At 48.0% G+C, this 23,146-nt stretch overlaps 1 protein-coding gene and 1 long non-coding RNA gene across 2 annotated transcripts in view; both read right to left on the reverse strand.

Moving 5' to 3' along the window:
- The window catches only part of LOC144754001 (coxsackievirus and adenovirus receptor homolog), a 53,604-nt gene that overhangs the window by 17,185 nt on the left and 13,273 nt on the right, over positions 1 to 23,146 (reverse strand). Inside the window, exons 2-3 of the mRNA XM_078641520.1 lie at positions 12,534 to 12,851; positions 9,319 to 9,627 (exon numbers count right to left, since the gene is read on the reverse strand). Of these exons, the coding sequence (XP_078497646.1) occupies positions 9,319 to 9,627; positions 12,534 to 12,851 (627 nt within the window). The remainder of the gene's footprint in view (positions 1 to 9,318; positions 9,628 to 12,533; positions 12,852 to 23,146) is intronic.
- Positions 1,564 to 2,374, reverse strand: LOC144754002 (uncharacterized). Its single transcript, XR_013594626.1, has 3 exons — positions 2,306 to 2,374; positions 1,751 to 1,856; positions 1,564 to 1,645 (listed from the first exon to the last, which is right to left on the reverse strand). It is a non-coding gene; the product is annotated as an uncharacterized LOC144754002 (long non-coding RNA).

Below are 23,146 nucleotides of genomic sequence, written 5' to 3' on the forward strand. Positions count from 1 at the left end.
TCTGTGCACTGCTCACTGGTAACAGGAGTCTGCCCACTCCAGGTCTGCCATAATGCTTGGTACACGAGGAATGTGCTTTTATGCTAAGGACACAGTTGTGATCTCTCTGCCCAGAAAAGCCTCATACATTTCCACATCAGTGACATATCGGATGCCTACTAGGCCTGGGCAGTGAACTTTGCTCCGTTTGAGGAGTTTTCTGCACTCCGCGGAGCTCACGGAATGCAGAAAACTCCGCTTCGAGATGTGCAGCAGAGTTTTTTGGCATGTGCATGAAGCAGGATCTCTTTCAGTGACATGAATCAGTCCTTTTAAACATTACAGGGCATTTGTGATTGACACTGAAACTCATGAAATTGATATTCTTTGTGCAAGATTATGCATCTAGATAATCATTTTATTATGGTTTTAAAATATTACTTAAAATCCAAACAGGGTACATATGAATACGTGATGGACTGGTGTCTGGTGAAACAATGAACACATACCACATGCTGGTTTGCGTTCTTGGGGAAGTTCACATCCTAAGAGTTGACTAAGGAAGGACACTACATGCGAATAAAGATGCTAATGACTCTTAGTTACAACTGAGAGTAAGTCACAGCCAGCAGGAGCACACACGCACATCTCCGCCTCCACACATGGGATCTCTATGATGTGCAGGAAAGGCTGGGACAAAAATACTCCGTGACACTTAATTAGAAATGTTTGAAATTAAACTGCAGTGCCAGAGTTGTGCAAAGTCTGCAACACTGTGAGGTCTTTTTTTTTCTCAACTTTTCACCACATATAGCAGCATTTTCTGCAAAAATATGTCTTGCTAGAGGTTTTTTTCAGGGAATATTTTGTGGAAGAAGTCTGGCTCAAAGCTTGGTTTAGTAGGTTCTTTCACTATATGTTAAGCTTATCCAAGGTGGTAACATTTTTAAACGCACACTGGCAAAGCCAGAAGGTCTAGCCTGAGCAAGCCTGAGCAAGCTGGTCTAAGAAAAGATGCTGTCACCTAAATATGGGCTTTCACACAAATGACCTAGACCACAGAGGCACTTATGAGTTACTTATTTTTATGTTGTACCCTACGTTGCAAGACTTTTGCAACTAGCTCCTCTATTTTGATTTACTGAGGTAGGAGGTACATCCATATAGTGCCATATTTAAAAATGCCCAATCCCTTTATGTAGAACAACAGATGTGGGACAACGAATAACACACACCCATGTGTCAAACTTAGACAAACAGAAAAAAGTGTGTGTGAGCAAGATGCCGCCTCACGGGCGCTCCACCGAAGGGAACCTGGCAGGTACTCACCAGGATTGCCCTGATCTCATCATTGGCACCATCAAGCTCAAAAGAAGAAATGTGTCCAGTGACAAACCAAAATATGTTTGTGAAAATGTGCAGTGTAAATGAACCACAGACAACACAAATAGTGTCAAAACAACATGTAAACCACAGACAACATGTATATTTATTTTATTCTGTCTCTTTCGTGTTGGTTGTGGGCTCTAAAAAAGTGAGTATAGCTACTGCTTATCCAACCATACTCTACTTGCCGACATGTTTCATTGCCAATTAAATTTAGGCAATTTCTTCAGGGAGTCACACATTTTTAAGCCACTGCATTGGACATACGTCGTCTTCACAACTGTAACAAACATGTAAACAATATGTCAAAAACACATAATTGTCACCTGCCTTAAAAACTGATAGGTATCAGTGATCCCAAAAGCCATAAAAACACAGTATTTACCCTCAATCGACCAACTTTGCTCATACCAGTCGAGAGGACAAAACCCACATGGGTTTCTGAATAACTCCAGATGTGAGTCACTTCTCCTTCCCTTCAAAACTTTTCACTGCAAGGGATAGAGCATATTCAGTTTATATGCATATCTTATCTTGACTCTTTCAAGCCTACTAAGGAATCACTTCCCTTTACTGCCGAATATTAAAATCTCCCATCTTTCACGATGAAAATTACGTTTCTTTAGAGACCCTTTCTTTTGTCTCGTGGCTGAACTTATTACCCTGCGAGCGTGTGATGATCTACAAGCTTCACCCCAAAGCTGAACAACGCTACTGTACGTCGAGCTAAAGACCTTCACAGCCCCCGTCTCTGGTTCTCATACTCCTTACCGATGAAAATTACGTATCTTTAGAAACCCTTTCTTTTGTCTCGTGGCTAAACTTATTACCCTGCGAACGTGTGATGATCTACACCCTTCACCCCAAAAACTGAACAACGCTGCTGTACCTCGAGCTAAAAACCTTCACAGCCCCCGCCTCTGGTTCTCATACTCCTTACCGATAGGGAAGATGACAAACAGCGTTTACTCAGCCCGTGTGCCATCTCTGCCACCGCCTTCCTCTATTTGAACTTGGTAACTCCCTCCAGTTCACATTTGCCGTTCGAACTATCGCGAGACAAACCGACATCTTAGAGCGGGGCAAAACTGGGTCTACTCTATGGCTAGGGCACGTATTAAGTGCAAAGACTTGCGTGATCTCGCGCTATATTCAAGAATTGACAAGCTCAGACCGAAGCCATCAGGGGGGGAAAGTTGGTCAGGAATCAAGAGTAGAGATCTAAAATGCGCAGCAAACACCTAATGGAAATCATCATGAGGCACCTACTGCTCATCACTAAAGAGGCCAGATGGATTTATCAGGAGAAGAGTGAAAGAGTAGGGCTCAACGAGCTCCTGGGATGGAACAATGTGCATTAAGTTTTCCTACATCCCCCTGTAGTAGTGAGCGGAGAGCTGTTTAGTGTTCGTGAATGTGTTTAACCCCTTCGACGCTCATGACGAGCTGGGCTCATCATGAGGTAGCCTCCTCGCACGCTCATGACGAGCCCAGCTCGTCATGTAAAGTGCGATATGAAAAATCTCAGCACAGGAGCGGAAATCATGCCGCACGCATGCGGTTAAAGCAATTAACTTGTTGATAACCCGTATTGTTCGATACAGTTATGCCCGAATTCTTGAATATAGCGCGAGATCACGCAAGTCTTTGCACTTAATACGCGCGCTAGCCATAGAGTAGACCCAGTTTTGTCCCGCTCTAAGATGGCGATGGTGGTACCCTGCCTCAGGGTTCAGGTCTTCAATTCTCTCCGGGATTGTCTTGTTAGTGCTAAATCCTAAAACAACATACGACTCCAGCAACATCCATGTCTGGAATTGGGTAACAGCAGTGTAGCTGGAGTTGTAAGTTCTATTAAAATTAAAAATGGAGCATTGTTCAAGTATAGAGGGTAAGATGGAAGCTAATTCGCCACTCAAGATACAAGTGATCTATTTCTTTGTGCACAGGGTTTAGATGTTCAGTTGCCAACATCTCCTAGATCCCTACTAGTGCATTCATGTGATACTACATAACTCTAAAACTATTTTCTCTTCTATTTCTTTTTGCCTACAATTACCACAATTTGTTGGTATTTTCTACGTTTCTATGCAGATATTTCACAAGTAAGGAGCCAATAATTGTAAACCAATGAGAGGAATATGTCCAAATAATCTCTCTTTTTTATTCATAAGGAAGACCTTATCTTAAGATTTATTTAAAAACACTCAGGTGAAAACCATCTGAACTGCACATAATTAAACCGTGAATGGATCCTGCGACCTCTAGCAGTTAATACTCCAGTGATGGCTTGTTTAATCACACTGTACAATTAGGGTGATATTTTCTTGACCAAAACTTGGCTTTCGCAATAATCACGCCCTCCTTGACCTAATGTTCACACAAGGAACAATTTTCTGTGAAAATACCAAGAAAACAAAAGGAGAAGTTGAGTGGTTATGCACAAAGAGCACTTCAATGACAATCCACCGGCTACGCTCATTGCTAGCTCCTTCAAATGCCTACACTTAACTACTCAGATCTCCAGGAAAACATAACATCTACTTAAAGAACTCACCATTCAACCCAAACCCATCTATGAATTGATGATTAACACACAGAATATAACTTTGAAATCCATGAAATCTGAAATCACTGTTTTAGTTATTCCAAGTAAAAAACAAGGAACTGCACAAATTCCTATATTAAAAAACTCAAGAAAAGGCTCCGGCTCTAGCTGACCATTACAGCTCCACCATCCTGAAATGGATGGGTATGCTAGCTCCCTTGTCTAGAACACAAACTAAAAACAAAAGCAATCAAGGCAGGCTTACTCTGTCTCTAAACTGAGTAAGAAGGCTCTGCATGGTACGGGGCCCAAACCTTTGCAGAACAAATTTGGTTGGTATGCTCCCATTCGTAATCTCCGTTCGTCCTCGGCCAATTGTGTGAAAGTACCCAGGACTAGAAGGGCAAAACTGGGGGTACGAGCTTTTAGCCTTGCAGCAGCACAGCTTTGGAATAGTCTCCCCATGGATCTGCGACAGATGGAAGACCTACTGCAGTTCAGAAAGAAAATAAAGTCCTGGCTCTATCCTAGAGTATAACACCAGTCTTTCTCCCACTCCTAGTGCACCACGGTTTTCCTTTTGTATTTTATGTTGACAGGTCTCACGTCTCTCAGCGCCAGGATACCCATCGGGTCACAGTGCACTTTATAAGTAGCGATAACATTAACATTAACAACAAAAAATGCACATTCTCTCGAACACAAATGGAAGAAATGTCCATCGTTCACTGTCACAAAGAATATGAAACAAAAAAAGGAATTACAAATAGGCCTACATACTAAAGCTATATTCTTCAAAACTCTGAGTCTTCTGACCAGCAGACTCTTCCACATTGTAATGTTATAGCCCACTGATATCGGAAAATCTTCTGGTACACCTGATGAAAACTGTGAAGAATTGGCAAACTTCTTAACATCCAAAGTACACAAAATCTCCAATGATATTACACTAAGGCAACTACTCGTGACTCATGTGAGACTATCACTGTCCCTGAAGTGGTCTGCAACATCTGGAGTTTCTTCAGGTATGCCAGGTTGGAAGTACTGGAATAAATAATCACCACTAAACCATCGGGCTATCCAATCGACTCTTTACCACCTGATTTAGCAAACCCCGCCAGTCCCTCTCTGGTGCTCTTATGTAAAGATAGCGTTAACATCTGGATCGCGGTGTCATTCACTCCTCCTTAAAGAAGTGCACTATAAGTAGGGCTCCCGGTTTTATGGTATTTTGTTTTATTTTTTTACATTTCCATCTGTATTTATCCATACTTATTTTTTGTCAGCTTAATCCGTATTTATCCATATTTATTATGGGTTTTGTGGAAAAAATAAAGCTGAAACTGGTATATTTCCACATTTATTTAACCAATACATATGCAGTCATGCTTGAATGCCTGCCAGGTTTCAGGGATATGAACACCTGCAGAAGATAAATCAATGCACTTATATGAAAGCATGAGCATTTCAGTATCAACCTTATGAATATCTATTGCTGTTTAAACTTCTTCATTAAAATTCCTTTCTTTTGTAACCCCCTTACCTATCAATTCACAAAGTTATGCGCCTGCCAGTCATGACAAAGTGTATTTAGAATCACTCAAAAAGCACCCAATTTCCATTTTTATCCACATTTCAAAATAAATACAGACCAGAAAATAAATGATTTTCTGTCTGTATTTATCTGTAAAAATCAGTAAAAACGGAAAACAGGGTGCCTTAATTATAAGGCATGTTTAAAATACAAAGTCTGGTGTAGGCTGTAAACAGAACACCAGTCCAACCACACCTATATCCTTCCTTGCCAAAATCAAGGAAAAATATGTTGCCCATCAGCTGTACCAATAGGTAACAGAGAGAGAATAAACTATTGGGCAACTATGAGTCTGCGGTTGACCTGTACAAAGTATTGAAACTACGATGCTCTACGGGATTGATGCTATCTACCGGGCAATGGACGAGGGGAAGTGTAGCTGACCTCTGGACCTATGAGCAGAGTTGGATACCAGCGTGCATGACTTACTACCAGATACACTATTTATCCGATTCGGTGTTCCCGGACCGTCTTAGAGTGGTGCAAGCCTTACCTAGATGCCCCGGCCAAAAGGGTAAATTTAACCAAAACTACGCAGATCACCTGACCACTCCTTTTGGAGCCCCCCAAGGGCCTATAGAAGTTAACCTCCTCTTAAACTTCTATGTTGAACCTCTGGGGGCTTCCTACAAACCTTGGGGCTCTCTTACCACCGGTATGCAGATGATGCCCTGAAGTGCATAAAGATGAACAATAACCCATCGAATGAAGATTCTGTTTGTGACGTGAGGATGCCCTTCACCGTAAAAATTAGTGTAAAAAACAAACACAATGCGAACAGCCACTCGCGTTCTGTTGTTCCTCTGTGTTGACGGTAAATTTTTATCACGAATGTCGTGTTTGTGATCATTTTTTCCACGAGAATCACGTAATTACAAGATATGGTGTAATGTTGCAATTTCAGGAATTTCACATAACAAGTGCAATGCGAAATTCGCGCAACTGCGCAAGTAATGCCAGTGTAATTTAAATGTGCCCAGGCCTACTAAAGACATCATGGATGGCCTATTTAAAATTAAAAATGGATGAATGAGCACCAATTAAGGTTTAAACAAAACAGAATGCATCATTAACAGGCGTGATATGAAGAGCAACGCCACAAAGAAATGGCAGACAAACTTACAAGAAGCGGAGCTTGGCCCTAAAACTGTCCACAGCGTCAAACCTCTTGGCTTCTTGCTGGGTTACAAATAAAACTTAAAACTGCCACAAAGGGCACAACAACAGGTAGAGCTACAACAATCAATAAATAGATTACACCATATGAGACAATATCTGTGATGGGATTATATGTTCTATGCTCTCGCACGTTTTTGTATGCCTAAGGAATACATAGAGTGGGTGTGATTACTATACACAAACCCCACGGCACGGGCGCGCACGGGTCAGCATCTCTCAGAGCAGTATGTGGTGGCTAGAGGGACAAGGCAGGGATGCCCTTTGTCACCGTTGTTGTTCATCCTGGCATAGGAGCCGCTTTTACACAGGCTCTGTCTTTTCGCGGCCTGTAAGAGAATAACGCGTGGTCGTACGTCCCATACTGTCTCGGCATATGCGGATGATCTCATTCTTTACGTCACAGACATGAATGCAGATCCTCAACCAATGCCCTTTATTTTTTAGTCATTCCAAGGTCTTTCTGGCTTGGCCATTAATGCTGCCAAGTCATAAGCGTATTTCTTTGCTGATGTTGGGAGGAGCGGGCACTTTCAGTTTGGTCCCTGGGCTTTCCACATAGCACCTGATACCTTCAAATATCTTGGAATACAAATTTATCAAGCTGCCTGGATGGCAACCTGGGGCGTGCGATCGCTGCTCTCAAATCTCAAATACAATAATGGGTCTCACTGCCCCTGTCGGTGGCCGGCTGAGTAGCCATCACGAAAATTGTGCTATTGCCGCGGCTCCTTTACTTTTTCACCAACCTACCGTTACTCGTCCCCACTAGGATCTTTAAAGTATTGAACTCTCTAGTGACAGACCTAATATGGGAAATTGAAACTCCCCACGAAGCAGGGGAGGACGGACTTGCGTGCGTACTGCTACGCTAGCCAGTTGCAGTGGTTGGCATATTGGCTTGCAGGACGCAACCTGCAAGAGTTAGATATTACGTTGCAGGACAAGGATATAGGGATCATTCACAGGCTCTTATTAACGAAGGCCCTCCTACCAATGTTGACGCCCCACTTATTGAAATGAGCTATTACTTATTGGCGTAGTGCAGTGAGGTACACTGGACAAACAACACCATATGCCCCCACCATTCCATTACTAGGTATCCCCAAACGTTCGGGTCTGACCTCTAACTGTGCCCTACAGGCTTGGAATGGGGCGGGCATCACCACAATAGGAGAGTTCTTTACAGAGGGTGTACTGATGTCCCATGACACGTTTGTGCGCATACATGGGGCACCCGATACGTTGTTCCTATTACACGCACATATATCCAGATACATACGCATCACATGGTCACCCGACGATACTGAACCACCCACAAATACATTGCTTACCATGCAATACCTGATGGGGAATGGGGCTCGATTGACCAAATGGCTGATTCACGGGATTCGAACTGAGAGAGCGATTTCATTACAGCCGTTACGCGACAAGTGGGAGGGGGACATAGGCCGTGAATTTACAATTAAGGAATGAGACACTATATTGGGATCCCCTATAAAGGTATCTCGTAATCCTAAATTTAAATGTATTCAATTGATGTTGTTACACAGGGCGTACTTAACCCCACACAGGCTGAGCACCATGTTTCCAGGGGCGAATGATGACTGCCCGAGCTGCCACACACCCAATGCGGGGTTGGTACACAAGGTATGGGCTTGCCCTAGGTTGGGACACTACTGGGCTACGGGATGTAAAATATTGGCAGCGGTGGCCCCGGCGCGACAGAATGATACCCTGGAATACTGCATACTGGGTCTAGGACCCCGTGAAAAGAAGGGTACCCTGCCACGCGATTTGCTAATCTCGCACTCCTTCTAGCCAAGAGAGCCATAACCACACGATGGAACGCCGCTAGTGCCCCGCCCCTGCAGGAATGGCACACAGAGATGTTACAATGGGGTTAGGTATAGGGTGCGGAACTAAAAGAGAAGAATATAGAGGTCTAAGAAAAACACTGATCTCGTTGAGCTGGTATGCAATGCTAGAAGAACACGCTGCTATAGACATTTTGTCATACTAGAGTGTGTTGAGTTAGTCGCAAGGGGGCTTGATCCACAATTACTGGACACCTGGGCCCCTCGCATTATCGAATGAGCTTTGTTGGGTAAGTTAGCAGGAAGGTGTAGCTCATTTGCGACAGACTTTGGAACCGAGTTACACATAACTACGGATACAGACGATATGCGAATCATACTGATAGATATTTACGGCCGAGCATATGGAGAGGGAGGGGAGAATGGGTAATAGTTTTGTTAGGATGTTAGAATTGTATTGCACCCTGATAGATTTGATGAACCATGATCTGTTAGACTAGGCTACTGTTATGGGCGAGAATGCTGAGAAGGTTCTGTAGTGGCTTGCAGTTCGAGTTCGATTTGCTTTAATGATCCTGGACCACTGTGTATTGTCATGAAGGGAATCTCGTGGATACCCGACACTGTTATTGTATATTATCCTGCAGCGGCTGGAAACATGTGTAACTGTGCCATGTACTTATATGTCTGTATAGCGCTCTATGAGGTCTGGTTCACTGATCCGTAAAATCAATAAAAACAAATAAAAAGAAAAATACCTCTGCTAAAGAAAAAAACAATATATGAATAAAATATCAGGCTCCAAGCTCCAGACTCACCCCTGGTGCTGTGCCCCCCCGGAGGCGCGGAGGTTGTCTGGGCAGTCACAGGGGCGTCTTGTTCTCCCGTCACCTCCAGACAGAGCTCGACCAACACCCTTCCTTCCTCGTCCAGGCAGCTCCAGAGGCCGCGGTGCTCCGGACCCAGAGTAGGGATGGTTACTACATGTCTAAGGATTCGAAGGCCCGAGGAGTTCTGGACCGTCTGTCCGTCCCGCAGCCACGTGACGGGGTCTTTGCTCCCACAGCACGAGAGTCTCATCTGTTGTCCAAGTTGATCGACGCCTTGGGCGGGTGCAGGGTCACAACCTGTGGCAGAAAAGAAGTCAGTGCTGTCCTCTCACTGTGCCTTGTACATTCCCGCCTCCCTGTCCCAGATGCAGCTGTCTCTTTCTGACTGGACCCTCCTCTCTCTCTTCACAGCCCTTGAAAGACACAGACCTCTCTTACTATGCAGCTCTATCATCTTTCACAGTCTCACATGCACAGGTGTCTGTACGCGTCTCTCTACCCTTCACACACTCTCGGTAGGGCTGACAGTGACTGGACCCTCTCAGCCTTCACAGACACTCACACGTACAGCTGTCTTTCTGCCTGTCATTCGAGGCTCTCACAGACCTTCACACAGTCGTATTGTGCTCCATCTCTCCTCTCACGCTCTCTCACACTCGTAGCTTTCTCCCACCCTGGAGCTCTCCCCTCGCAGATTCTCACACATGCAGCTCTCTGTGGAACCCTGCATAGCGCTCTCACAGACGATCGCTGACACGGGTCTCTCTTCACCAACCCTATATATCTCCTCTCACAGAGAACAGCCAGGTGACTGTTACTCTGGGGCTGTTTCCCCTCACAGGCTCTCACACACCCAGCTGTCTCTCAAGGGGGGCCTCTATAACTCTCCACTCACAGACCCTCACATACCCAGCTGTCTCTCAAGGCGGGCATCTTAGACTCTCCTCTCACAGGCTCTCACATACCCAGCTGTCTCTCAAGGCGGGCGCCTATAACTCTCTCCTCACAGACTCTCACATACCCAGCTGTCTCTCAAGGCGGGCCTCTTTAACTCTCCACTCACAGACTCTCACATACCCAGCTGTCTCTCAAGGCAGGCCTTTATAACTCTCCACTCACAGACTCTCACATACCCAGCTGTCTCTCAAGGCGGGCCTCTAACTCTCCACTCACAGACTCTCACATACCCAGCTGTCTCTCAAGGCAGGCCTTTATAACTCTCCACTCACAGACTCTCACATACCCAGCTGTCTCTCAAGGCGGGCCTCTAACTCTCCACTCACAGACTCTCACATACCCCGCTGCCTCTCAAGGCAGGCCTTTATAACTCTCCACTCACAGACTCTCACATACCCAGCTGTCTCTCAAGGCGGGCCGCCATAAATCTCCACTCACAGACTCTCACATACCCAGCTGTCTCTCAAGGCGGGCCGCCATAAATCTCCACTCACAGACTCTCACATACCCAGCTGTCTCTCAAGGCGGGCCTCTTTAACTCTCCACTCACAGACTCTCACATACCCAGCTGTCTCTCAAGGTGCGCCGCCATAAATCTCCACTCACAGATTCTCACATTCAGCTGCCTGTTACAGTGGGTCGCTACATTTTCCCTCTGAGAGACTTCCGCACTGGCAGCTGCCTCTAGCTTTGGATCGTCCCTCTCTTCTCACATACTCTCACTTGCACAAATGTCTGTCTCTGTCTCCGGGCCCTGACTCTCTTCCTCTCAGAGACTCTCACACACACAGCTCCCCTAGTCAAAAAGGAAGATCATCCTAGAAGCATTCCAGAGTCATCCGATTACTTCAGCCAGGCTGTTCCTGCAATTATCTGGGGAAGTCATCCCAAGCCATCCTGAAGTATGCCCACAGGGTAGAATATTTAAATGAGATGACTATTACTGTAATCACAAAAACTACTCCTGGATGGTGTCCTGATTACTTCAATTGAATATGCGTGATGATCTTTTACTACTCAAGGAATACCACCTGACAACTTCAGGATGAGAGTGAATTACTCCAGGACGATTTCAGGACAATATCAGGATTATTGTGAATGACTCCAGGAGGGTGTCCCGATTACTTCATTTAAAATTGCAAGATGATCTTGTACTACTCAAGGAATACTAATAGACTACTTCAGGATAAGTACTAATGACTCCAGGGTGATTTCAGGACAACATCAGGATTACTATGAATAACTACTGGATGATTTGCTAATATCTTCAGAATGAGTGTGTGTTACTCCAGTAAGATTTTATGACAACTTCAGGAGTGTGGATTACACCAGTATTATTTTATAACAAGTTTGCAATGAGTCTGGATTACTTTTACATAATAGAGATTAGAGTTAATATACACAAGGGGAATGTGGAAAACACACAACGGTACATCCTCTCATCACTGCATAACAACTAAGTGTACCCAGTGCAATCATTTAGAAGTAATCCCCATTCGTAACAACCAAGGGTATCCACTGGGTGGGCACTCTTGGTTATTATGAATGGGGATTCATTCTGAATGATTCATTAAAATGTTCTCTATGCGTGTGGATCACTCTTAAATGTTTAAATATAGACTTGGCATAGTCACACCTTGTGAAGTCATTAGATGCTCATTTTCAAGTCATCCGCAAGTCATTAAGCTCAAGTTTCTAAAGTCTGCTGATGACTTAAAGTGCTTGATGATGTCTGATGATGTGAAAATGACTTCTAGAGTAGTTGGATGATCATCCAATAACTCTGGGATGGCTTCTAGAGTAATCCTGTTTGACCTGGGGATCTCTAGCTGTCACCAGATGTTCTGTCCCTTCACAAACACACTATCTCTCACTCTTTCGTTGCACTCAGTCTCTCTCTTACAAACCCTGACATGAGCAGCAGTGCTTGCTGAAAGAGGCTCTCACATGCACTGCAGTCTCTCAGGGAAGGCCTCATCTCTCGTCTCTGAGACTGGCTCACACACACTCTCTTTTTCTCTCCCTCCTCCTGTAGACTGTCATCTAGCCGTCTGCTGTTGTGGCCTTATCTCGCTCCTCTGACATTCCCATCTCTCTCTCTCTTCCGTTCCCTCTCTCCGCTCTGCCATTCACAGTCCCGGTGGCTCTCTTTCTCTCTGCTCCCCCGTCCCTCCTCTCCCACACCCAGATGTCTCTCTCTTTGGGACACAGTCTCTTTTGACGTTCCTTCCCAGTGAAGTCCTCACCGGGACTGACAGTCAGGTGGACGCTGCTGGACTGGTTGTCTTCGTCAACGCAGTAGAAAGTTCCAGAATCATTCACTCTCGGTTTCAGCAGCTTTAATTCTCGTTTGTTACTTGAGGCCACGAGGCGGCCATGGAAGGTGTCTTCGGTGTCCTCCCACCATGATTGGACAGATGACCTGTAAAAGACAGCCTCCGTGGACCCGGAAGTGACGCAGCGGGGGTAGCGGGGCGCCCATCTCCACTCTCGCACCGGGTCCTCACTGTCCAGTGCGCAGGGGAGCGTCACATCATCGCCGGCTCTCACCTTCACCCCAGACTCTGAAAGAGACAAACATGGCCGTGACAGAGGAGGGCCCTGCGTTGTGAGGGACCTCACGTTAAACATATTTTGGGGCCCGCACGGTTACAATCAGGGGGCTTTATTCACAACAAAATGACGCAGTGTTGGCGTCGCATGCCATTTTGCTGCTCCGAGCGGCATCATTTTAAATGCACAGGGATGCGTCATATTTACAACAATATGCCGCATCCCTGTCCTCTTCCACTGCGCTGGCTGGATTGGATGCCATGCACCAACGCAGGCTCCCGTGCACGGTGCGAGGGAGCATGTGTTGCGGGGATGATTGTTTTTGTGCAGGAAGGTGTCCCTTCCAGCACAAAAACAATCATTGATGGGGTTTTCATCTTCCTGGCAGCACACAGGAGGAAAAAACAAGAAGAAATAAAAATATTTCTCCTCGTTGCGCCTCCTTACGCCTCCCCTGGGGATGTGTAGGACTCTGACACATTCCCAGGTTTACTAGTCCTCGTAAGTCTGGGAATGTTTCAGATTCAATGGGTGTTACGTGGGAACACCGACAGCAACACTCATTGCACGCCCCTTTCATACAAAGTGATGCATGAAAAGGGGCTTCATTTACAAGGCCATGAAAAGCCACTCAGGATGGCTTTGTGTGGACTTGTGAATATGGGGCAGCACACTGAGCCGTTGGTGTGTCAGAAAAGTGGTACACCAGCAGCGCAAGGGGCTTGTAACTAAGCCACAGAATATATAGTAAGGGCCTCATTTATGAGGTTTTGCTGTAGGGCAGTGCCACAGGCCTTCCTGCTGTGCTGCCCTATGACAAAAGAAAAGGGCAGGAATGCACGGCATCTATTAGATCTGGCGTGTTCCTGTCCTTTTACCCTGTGCTGGTGCTCAATGGGCAGCCATCGCAACTAAGGTACCTTTGCGTCATGGTGCAAGGGTGCCTGTGTTGCGGGAATGATTATTTTTAGGCATAAAAGGAAACCTTCCCGCACAAAAACAATTACAAGAGGCTTTTTTAGGTCTCGCCTACGCAGTACACATAGGCTGCATATGAAAAAGACCTTTCGAAATCGATTCAGTTTTGCAGTAAAAAATGTGCACGCATTGCATTGCTTTGAATGGCAACGTGTGCACGTTTGACGATTCCCTTGCGGGAGCGAGTTTTCAAACCATCTGATTGTAATTAACAGATGGTTCCTGCTCGCTCCCGCAAGGGAAACAGGTGCAGGCCCCCTCCTCTCGCCCCTCCCCCTGCTGCCTCTGGTCAAACTTGTTTTTTTTTCCTACCGGGTCCTCCAATCATTGCTCAATCAACTCAAGTATTGCTTTCAATTTCTTGTTATTACAGATCATTTGGCTGCTTCATAAGAGAGTCATGGCAACTAGGCCTCAGAACCCCCTTGTTTTCCATCTCAGCAGCACAGGCCCACCAGGAGGCACTGTGTTTGTACACAGTGCCTGCCTACGCGCCTGTAACCCTTGCACAGCTGCGCCGCCATCATCTCTGGAGCCTCTCCTGAAGTACCACATGCAGCTCTGCCAATGCACCTCCGCACACACCTCTAACGGCACAAGGCACCCTCCTTGATACCTTTGAACAGCATTTGATTGTACCTTGTGGGTCCTTTGGAACTCATTTCCACCTCAATGTTCTGGTCAAAACACAAATCAAAGCTGCTAGACCTTGGTGTAAGTCTGCTGTCTGTTAGTTAGCGACCTGCTGCCGCTTGCCCAGACTTTTCTGAACGTATAAGGATTGTGAAAAATCCAAGTGTAAGACAAAGAACAAGTGTGGCATATATATGTCAGCAGGAGAGTGGTAAAGGTGTGTGCTATGCAGCCAGTGGTGCATTTTGAAGCACACTGCCCAAATATATTACTTAAGCATGGTTTGGTAGTGCACTGTCATTTACGGACAGTACATATTACATTTGACTAGCCACTACATTTGCCTAGACAGGCAGTTTTACTGATAAAACTAAATGTGCCCGAATGATAATGTGTGGAAATTGGAGTTCAGCCAACATTTATCACAGAGCATCACTGTTAGATTTGGGGGTCTCTAGTTGGCACAGGTAGGTACTTGTGACAAATAGGGACCCTTGCCTCTAGTCAGAGTAAGGGGGTACACTCCTAAAATAACCCCTGCTCACCCCCTTGGTGGCTTGGCACGAGCAGACAGGCTTATCTCAAAGGCAGTGTGTAAAGCATTTGTGACCACATACAGTAACCCAGTGACAACACTACTGATGGACACCATACAGTTGTATATTAAAAATAAGTATTCTTTATATAGACTTCACACAAGACCACAAACGACAAAATTCCACAATACAAATACTTAAAAATGGTAATATTAGCTTAGTTCAGTTCAGTTCTTAAGATGCAACACTTTAAGTCAATGTACCTTACGATGCGTGACGCTTCCACAACAAAAGTGTTGCAGCGATGGAAATGCGGCAAAGTTCTGGTGCAAAGAAATAAAGACGTGAAGATTTTCCAGATGTGTCATGCTTCTCCGATGATGCGAAAAGTCTCGGTTTGATGCGTCAACTGCAGCGGCGACACCCTTGTTCAGCGATGCGACGGAAACAACCTCGGCTGTGGTACTCTTCTCCGACGTTGCGAGAGACTTCCGCACAATGCGATAACTATAGCGACGACATGCAAGATAAGACAGCAGCAGCTCCGATGGTGGCGCGCTTCTCCGTGGATGCAATGCGCTATTCTTTTTGCGATGCAATACGACAGCTACAGCGGCAACATCCAAGATGCGATGGCAGCAGCAGCGACGGCGACACGCTTCTTTCTCGTTGCGAGACACTTCTCCTGATGCGGTGCAATACGACAGCTACAGCACTGACATTCACGATGAGATGGCAGCAGCAGCGACGGCGACACGCTTCCTCTTCGTTGCGAGACGCTTCTCTCGATGCGGTGCAATACGACAGCTACAGCGCCAACATACACGATGCGAAGGCAGCAGCAGCGACGGTGACACGTTTCTTCCTTGTTGAGTCGCGCTTCCAGCTCCTTGCGACACGCAGTCCATCAGAAGGCCCAAAACAGCAGCTGGCACTTCCAAAGAACTCTAGGGAGCTGAGGGTTGAAGTCTGTTGTCTCTGAGACGTCAGCAGGAGGCAAGCTTTTTTCCAAGCCCTTGGAGATCCTTCACAAGTTGAAAATAGAGTACACAAAGTTCTTTCTCCTTTCTTTGGCAGTCAGGCAACCACTGCAGGCCAATCCCACAAGCAGCACTTCAGCTTAGGGATAGTCTCTCCTCTGTTTCGTCAGGTTCCTCTCCTCAGCAAAGGTTTCTTCTTGTAGTCCAAAAGTGATCTAATCTCTAGGGATCACGGTCCCAATATTTATGTCCCAAAATCCTTTGTCCTCTGAGGGCAGAAGGGCCTTTGTCCAGTCCAAACCAGCTCTGGAGCACTCTGTTTACATGACTCCATCTTTCCTTTCACAATGCAGGGCAGAAACATCAGACGCCCCACAGGAGGTGGAGCCTGCATTGTGGAGGAAAGGCACAGCCCTGGAGCACTCTGTTGACATGATTCTTTCTCTCCTTTCACAGTGCAGGGCAGAGACATCAGACGCACCACAGGGGGTAGAGCCAGCACTGTGGGGGGCAAGCACAGTCCTATTCAGGTCCCAGGTGCAACTCCTCTTTCCCATCTAGATGAAGATCTCTTTATTCACCACTGGGCGGACTCACCCTGTCTCCTGGAATCCCCCAGCCCTGTCACTCAAACTCCAGACAAGGAATACACAACGTAGAAGCGGCAGATTTGGATAGTTAGAACAGAAAATACCTACTTTCTAAAAGTGGTATTTTCAAACACAGAATGTTAAAACCAACTTCACTAAAAGATGTATTTTATCATTCTGAGTTCAGGCATACTAAACTCGAATTTCTACCATGTTCCCAGAGTCAGTTAGGATTATAAGATGTAATAATCTAACTGCCCATTCTGGCCTATGGAGAACAGGTAGCCTTGCAATATTGAAAATCGAAAATGGCTGTAATTCACTATTAGGACATGCCACACACACCAGGGCATGTCCTACCTTATACTTACAATGAACCCTGCCCTTAGGCCTACCATAGAGGTGTCTGATATGAAGAAAAGGTTTAGGGACTGGCAAGTGGGTGCACTTGCCCAGTCAGCATGACAGTACTAGACTGCACACATGCTCTGCAATGGCAGGCCTTAGCCACACTTTTACAGGCTGCTTCTGCGGGTGGCACAACCAGTGCTGCAAGCCAACTAGCAGCATTTGGTTCACAAGTCCTGGGCACACTCAGTGCACTGTACTAGGGTCTGATAAGTAAACTAAACCCGCCAATCATGGAATCACTAATCCATACACCAATTTACAATAGGGAGAGCATTTGCACTTTAGCACTGATCAGTAGTGGTAAAGTGCCCAGAGTCATAAAACCAACAAAAACAGGTCGGACAAAATACAGGAGGAATGCAAAAAGTTCAGGGATGACCCTGTAAAAAGGGCCAAGTCCAACAATCACCAAATGCAGTGTCTTGGTTACTTTTTAATCCTATTAAAATCTTTGTTTCCATCACACTTCATAATTACAAAAAAAGGTGCTTCATTTGTCCTTTCCTAACTGCTGATATATTATGAAATAATGGTACAGTTCATTTACAGGCATTTACATTTTGTTGTATGTTAGGACAAAAATGAGATCCTACATCCTTTCCTTTCACTTTCCCTGTACCCTAGCAAGATTGAGATTGTTGTCATACCCCTACGAGATAGCGATTGTCATATAGTTCATGTTACAAAATCCTCTCATTTTGCAGTCAGAGAAAGAACAAGCATTTGCATAGCCAATAGGTCTCGCCTTTGGGAACTTATAAGTGTTTCGCCATGCAACAGTTGATGTTGTTGCACCAAGGATATTGTGCTGCATAACTAAATACGTATAAGGTCCCAAAAGCGAGACCGATTGGCTATGCCAATGCTTGTCCCTCTTTCTATGAGTTCTGCAGAATGCAGCGCACATAGAAAAAGGAAAGAAAGAGAAGAATTAAAGATATTTCTCCTTGTTGTAACATTCTTTCACCTCCCCTGGGGAGGTGTACGTTTTTGGCGCTGCCTCAGATTTACAATTTCTCGTAAATTTGGGGCAGTGTCAAAAAGCCATGAATGTTGCTGGGAACGCCCCCAGCAACACCCATTGCAAAGCCCTTCAATGCAGAAAACTGTGTTAAAGAGATCAAAAGAAGTGGCTTAGTGCAGCCTTGTAAATAAGGAGCAGGCTCCTGTGCCACCGGAGCGTCACAAAAAGTGATGTTACGGTGGCTCAAGAGGCCTCATAATTGAGGCCCGAGGTGTAGGGTGCACTGCCCCGGCCCTCGCTGCGGTGCACTTTTAAACGGTTGCATTAGGTGCAGAGAGGACAGTCACCATATGGCTAACGCGCTGTTCCAGGAACAGGCACACTATTGTTCTCCATTTTGTCTTATATCTTTTTGTGTATTTTCTTCATAGAATTTTGTCTCATCCTCTCCAGAGAAGATAACAGTTAACTGAAGCCCTTCAATGGCCCTCTAGTCACACTGCACAGGCCGAGAGACTAATAAAATATGGTATGTCTCGGTGACTTCCAGATCCCGCTGTTCCTGATGGGAAGGGGTACAAAAGGGGGTGGTGATGGACGGAGCATCTGAACCAATCAAACACTCACACCCAGTCAACAGATCTGGGTTTAATCCATCACCACTTGTGGGACACCCCCGCGCCGCACGGCCACCAGCTGCTGCGTGTGCCCCCCTGCTGTGCCCTCTGCCTCGCTGCCAGGCGCGCTGCCGGCTGACCCTGCTGTCGCTGCTCTGCTCTGTTTTTTCTATCATTTGTGCTTGTTTTCTCCCTCGTTGTTTTTGCCCGCGTTTAGTGTTGTGTTGTTTTGCCCATCCTTTGTGCCTGTTTCTCGTAGTTCTGCCCGTGTTAGCGTGCCACTGATTGTCTTCTGTGCCTGATTTCCCTCGTATTCGCTGCCCGCTGTCCTTCGTGGTTCCCGCCTTCTGCCCCCCGCTTCCCGCCACCACCGCCGACCCCGCCCCTTTTTCCCTTCTGTTCCCTCCCCGCTCCCGCCTCCCAGCCACCCGCGCACTTCGCCTCAAATGGCGACCGTGCGAACGCGCAGCGTTGACGCGCAGCGGGCGCGCCAATTGTGCGCCGAAGGCGCGCCAAAGGTAAGCCCGTCTGCGCCCGTCCGCGCCTGGACCGCGCCCAGTGCCAGGACCCCTGGCCCCCACCGACGGAAGCCGACCCGACGAACCTACAACGCCGCCGATCTCATCGCACTCAACACCGGCCGCATCCCAGGATGTCACCGAGCCGCCCCGAAGCACACCCACGGACCCTTCAGCTGCCACGCCTGCAAGTTCACCTGCATCCGGACTCACCCTGCACCAGCACTCGCCAAGCCGAACATCAGCAGCAACCACCTCAAGTGCATCCTGCTCAACACCCGCTCCGTCCACAGACACGCCGTAGAACTCTGGAACCTCCTCGACACCACCGCCCCTGACGTTGCCTTCCTCACCGAGACCTGGATGAACGCCTCCTCTGCCCCAGACATCGCCATCGCCATTCCGGAGGGCTACAAGATCATCCGGAGGGACCGCGTCAACCAGACAGGAGGAGGCATCGCCATCATCCACAGAGACACCATCCGCATCACGACCAACACCGACGACACCCTAACCACCGCTGAACACCTGCACTTCCAGATCCACACCAACCCGAGGACCACCCTCAGAGGCACCCTGATCTACCGACCCCCGGGTCCACGCACACGATTCAGCGAGGACATCGCCGACTTCGTCAGCCCGCATGCCCTCCCCTCCGCCGACTACATCCTCCTGGGGGACCTCAACTTCCACCTGGAGAATAACAGCGACCGCAACACCATCAGCCTGCTCGACAACCTCGCCAACCTGGGACTCAAGCAACTGGTGACCACCCCCACCCACCTCGCCGGACACACACTCGACGCCGTCTTCTCATCCAGCAAAGACGCCACCTTCACCCACGCAACAGGGCTCCACTGGACGGACCACAGCTGCGTCCACTTCAGCTTCAGAAGAACGACGAGCCACCACCACCAGCAACAGGTTGCCCGAAGAAGCTGGAACAAGATCACAGCCGACCAACTCACCACTTCCCTTAGTCAGCACCCCCCCGCCAGCTCAGCGAACCCCAACCAGGCCGCCGACACCCTCACGAAGTGGATCAGCAACTGCGCGGACGAACTCGCCCCACTGAGAACCCCGCCCAGCAGACCCGGCAGCAGAAAAACACCATGGTTCACCGACGAACTCAAGAGCTCCAAGAAGAACTGTCGGGCCCTCGAGAAAGTCTGGAGAAGGGAACCAACGACGGACAACATGACCACCCTCAAGCTCGCCACCCGAAAACACCACCAACTGATCCGCGCCACCAAGAAAAACACATACAAGGACCGGCTGGACAACAACGCACACAACTGCAAGGAACTCTTCAACATCGTGAAAGAGCTCTCCAACCCCAACGCCGGAAACAATGACATCAACCTGTCGCAAGACCTCTGCAACTCCCTCGCCTCCTACTTCCACAACAAGATCGCGGACATACACAACAGCTTCAGCAACCAACCAACGCAAGCCACAACCGCAACAACGCCACCCACCACCACCCTCCGCACCTGGACTCCGATCAGCACCGAAGACACCATCCGCACTATGAACTCCATCCATTCCGGATCTCCGACTGACCCCTGCCCTCACCACGTCTTCAACAAGGCCGACGCGGTCATCGCACCCCACCTGCGGGACATCATCAACACCTCCTTCGACACCGCCACCTTCCCTGAGAGCTGGAAGCACGCCGAACTCAGCGCTCTTCTCAAGAAACCCACAGCAGACCCCACCGACCTCAAGAACTACCGTCCCATCTCGCTCCTCCCGTTCCCGGCCAAAGTCATCGAGAAGACAGTCAACAAACAGCTGGCCGCCTTCCTCGAGACGAATGGATCCCTCGACCCCTCACAGTCTGGCTTCCGAGCGAACCACAGCATCGAGACCGCCCTCATCGCTGCCACCGATGACATACGAACTCTGATGGACAATGGAGAAACAGCGGCCCTCATCCTCCTGGACCTCTCCGCGGCTTTCGACACCGTCTGCCACCGCACCCTAGTACAGCGCCTCGGCAACATCGGAATCCAGGACAAGGCGCTGGAATGGATCACCTCCTTCCTCGACGGAAGAACACAGAGAGTCCGCCTACCACCGTACAAGTCAGAGGCCACCAAAGTCATCTGCGGCGTCCCTCAAGGATCCTCACTGAGCCCCACCCTCTTCAACGTCTACATGAGCCCCCTCGCGGCCATCGCACACCAACACAACCTCAACATAATCTCCTACGCCGACGACACCCAGCTGATCCTCTCCCTGACCAACGACCCCGCCACCGCCAGAGCCAACCTGCACGAAGGGATGAGAGAGGTAGCCGAATGGATGACGACCAGCCGCCTGAAGCTGAACTCGGACAAGACGGAGGTCCTCATCCTGGGCTCCTCGCCCTCCGCATGGGACGACTCCTGGTGGCCCCCCGCCCTGGGCACCGCACCCAAACCGACGGACCACGCACGCAACCTGGGCTTCATCCTGGACCCCTCCCTCTCCATGACCAGACAAGTCAACGCCGTCTCCTCGTCATGCTTCAACATCCTGCGCATGCTACGGAAGATCTTCCGGTGGATCCCCACCGAGACGAGGAAGACGGTCACCCAGGCCCTCGTCACCAGCCGACTGGACTACGGCAACGCCCTCTACGCCGGAACCACCGCCAAGCTCCAGAAGAGACTCCAGCGGATCCAGAACGCATCGGCCAGACTCATCCTCGACATCCCCCGACGCAGCCACATCTCCGGACACCTGAGAGATCTGCATTGGCTCCCGGTCAGCAAGAGAATCACCTTCCGTCTCCTCACCCACGCGCACAAAGCCCTACACGACCAAGGCCCGAGCTACCTCAACAACCGGATCAACTTCTACACTCCCAAGCGCCTCCTCAGATCAACCAGCCACGCCCTCGCCGCCGTCCCCCGCATCCGAAGAGCGACAACAGGAGGAAGGTCCTTCTCCTACCTGGCCGCCAAGACCTGGAACTCACTCCCAACCGACCTGCGCCTGACCCAAGACCACCTCTCCTTCAGGAAGAAGCTGAAGACCTGGCTGTTCGAGCAGTAACGGCACCCCCCCCCCCCCCCCACCCCAGCGCCTTGAGACCCTACGGGTGAGTAGTGCGCTATATAAATGACCTGATTGATTGATTGATTGATTGATCACCGTTCTTTAGCCCACTCTGCCAGCCCAGTTCAGACATGGCCATATTCAAATCAGTCTGACCCTGTGCCTCATGGGAACAGTCCAGCCCGAACTGCCAAGCCATGCCTTCCCTGGACCGGAAATAAGCTTCCTAGGACCGGTTTCTGGCCTTTCAGGCGTCTTCAGCCAGGCTTGCTTGAATCCAGTGGCAAAGTGAGCAAGGGACTCACGTCTGAGCATACCCTGCCACACTTATGGCGAGCAATCTTACATCGGACCCTGCTGCGATGTTGTCCAATCCTTGTTTTGATTTTTTGTTTGGTCAGGCCGATATATATTTTAGGACAAGGACATTGGATAAGATAGTTGGCATCACTAGTATTGCAGTTTGTGAACGATTTACAGTTTATTTGCACATTGTTGAAATTGAAGGATTTACCTTTCATGGTGTAATCACAAACATTACATGAACCACATTTAGCATGCCCTATAAGTGGTGTTAGGTTCCAGTGTGCATCAATTGTTTGTCACTGTAGTGGGATAGGGAGTGCTGCTCTCACTAAATGATCCTTAAGGTTAGAGCTTTATCGGAAGGCGAAAACAGGACGCTCAATTTGCAAGGAGCCAGCATTTAGTAGGGGCCAATGCCTCAGTATGGATTTTGTCAAGGCATTAGAAACCGGTGAAAAGGTAGTAACACAGGCAATCTTAGTATTGGGATCTTTTTGTTTGGGGCAGAGAAGAGCATATCTAGGGCAATACCATGCTCTTATGACAGCCCTGCGCACTAGTCTTTTGGGGTAGCCTCTATCTTTGAGTTTGTAGGACAGTGTGGTTGCTTCCCTAAAGTAGTATCCCTTAGCAAAACAATTCCTTCTAATTTGAAGGAATTGGGAGTAGGGCAATGAGTCCCTAAGAGCTCTGGGATGGTTGCTTGCATAGCTTAGCAAAGTATTGTG

Source organism: Lissotriton helveticus, chromosome 5_1 (genome assembly GCF_964261635.1).
Source record: "Lissotriton helveticus chromosome 5_1, aLisHel1.1, whole genome shotgun sequence".
Classification (NCBI taxonomy): Eukaryota; Metazoa; Chordata; class Amphibia; order Caudata; family Salamandridae; genus Lissotriton; species Lissotriton helveticus.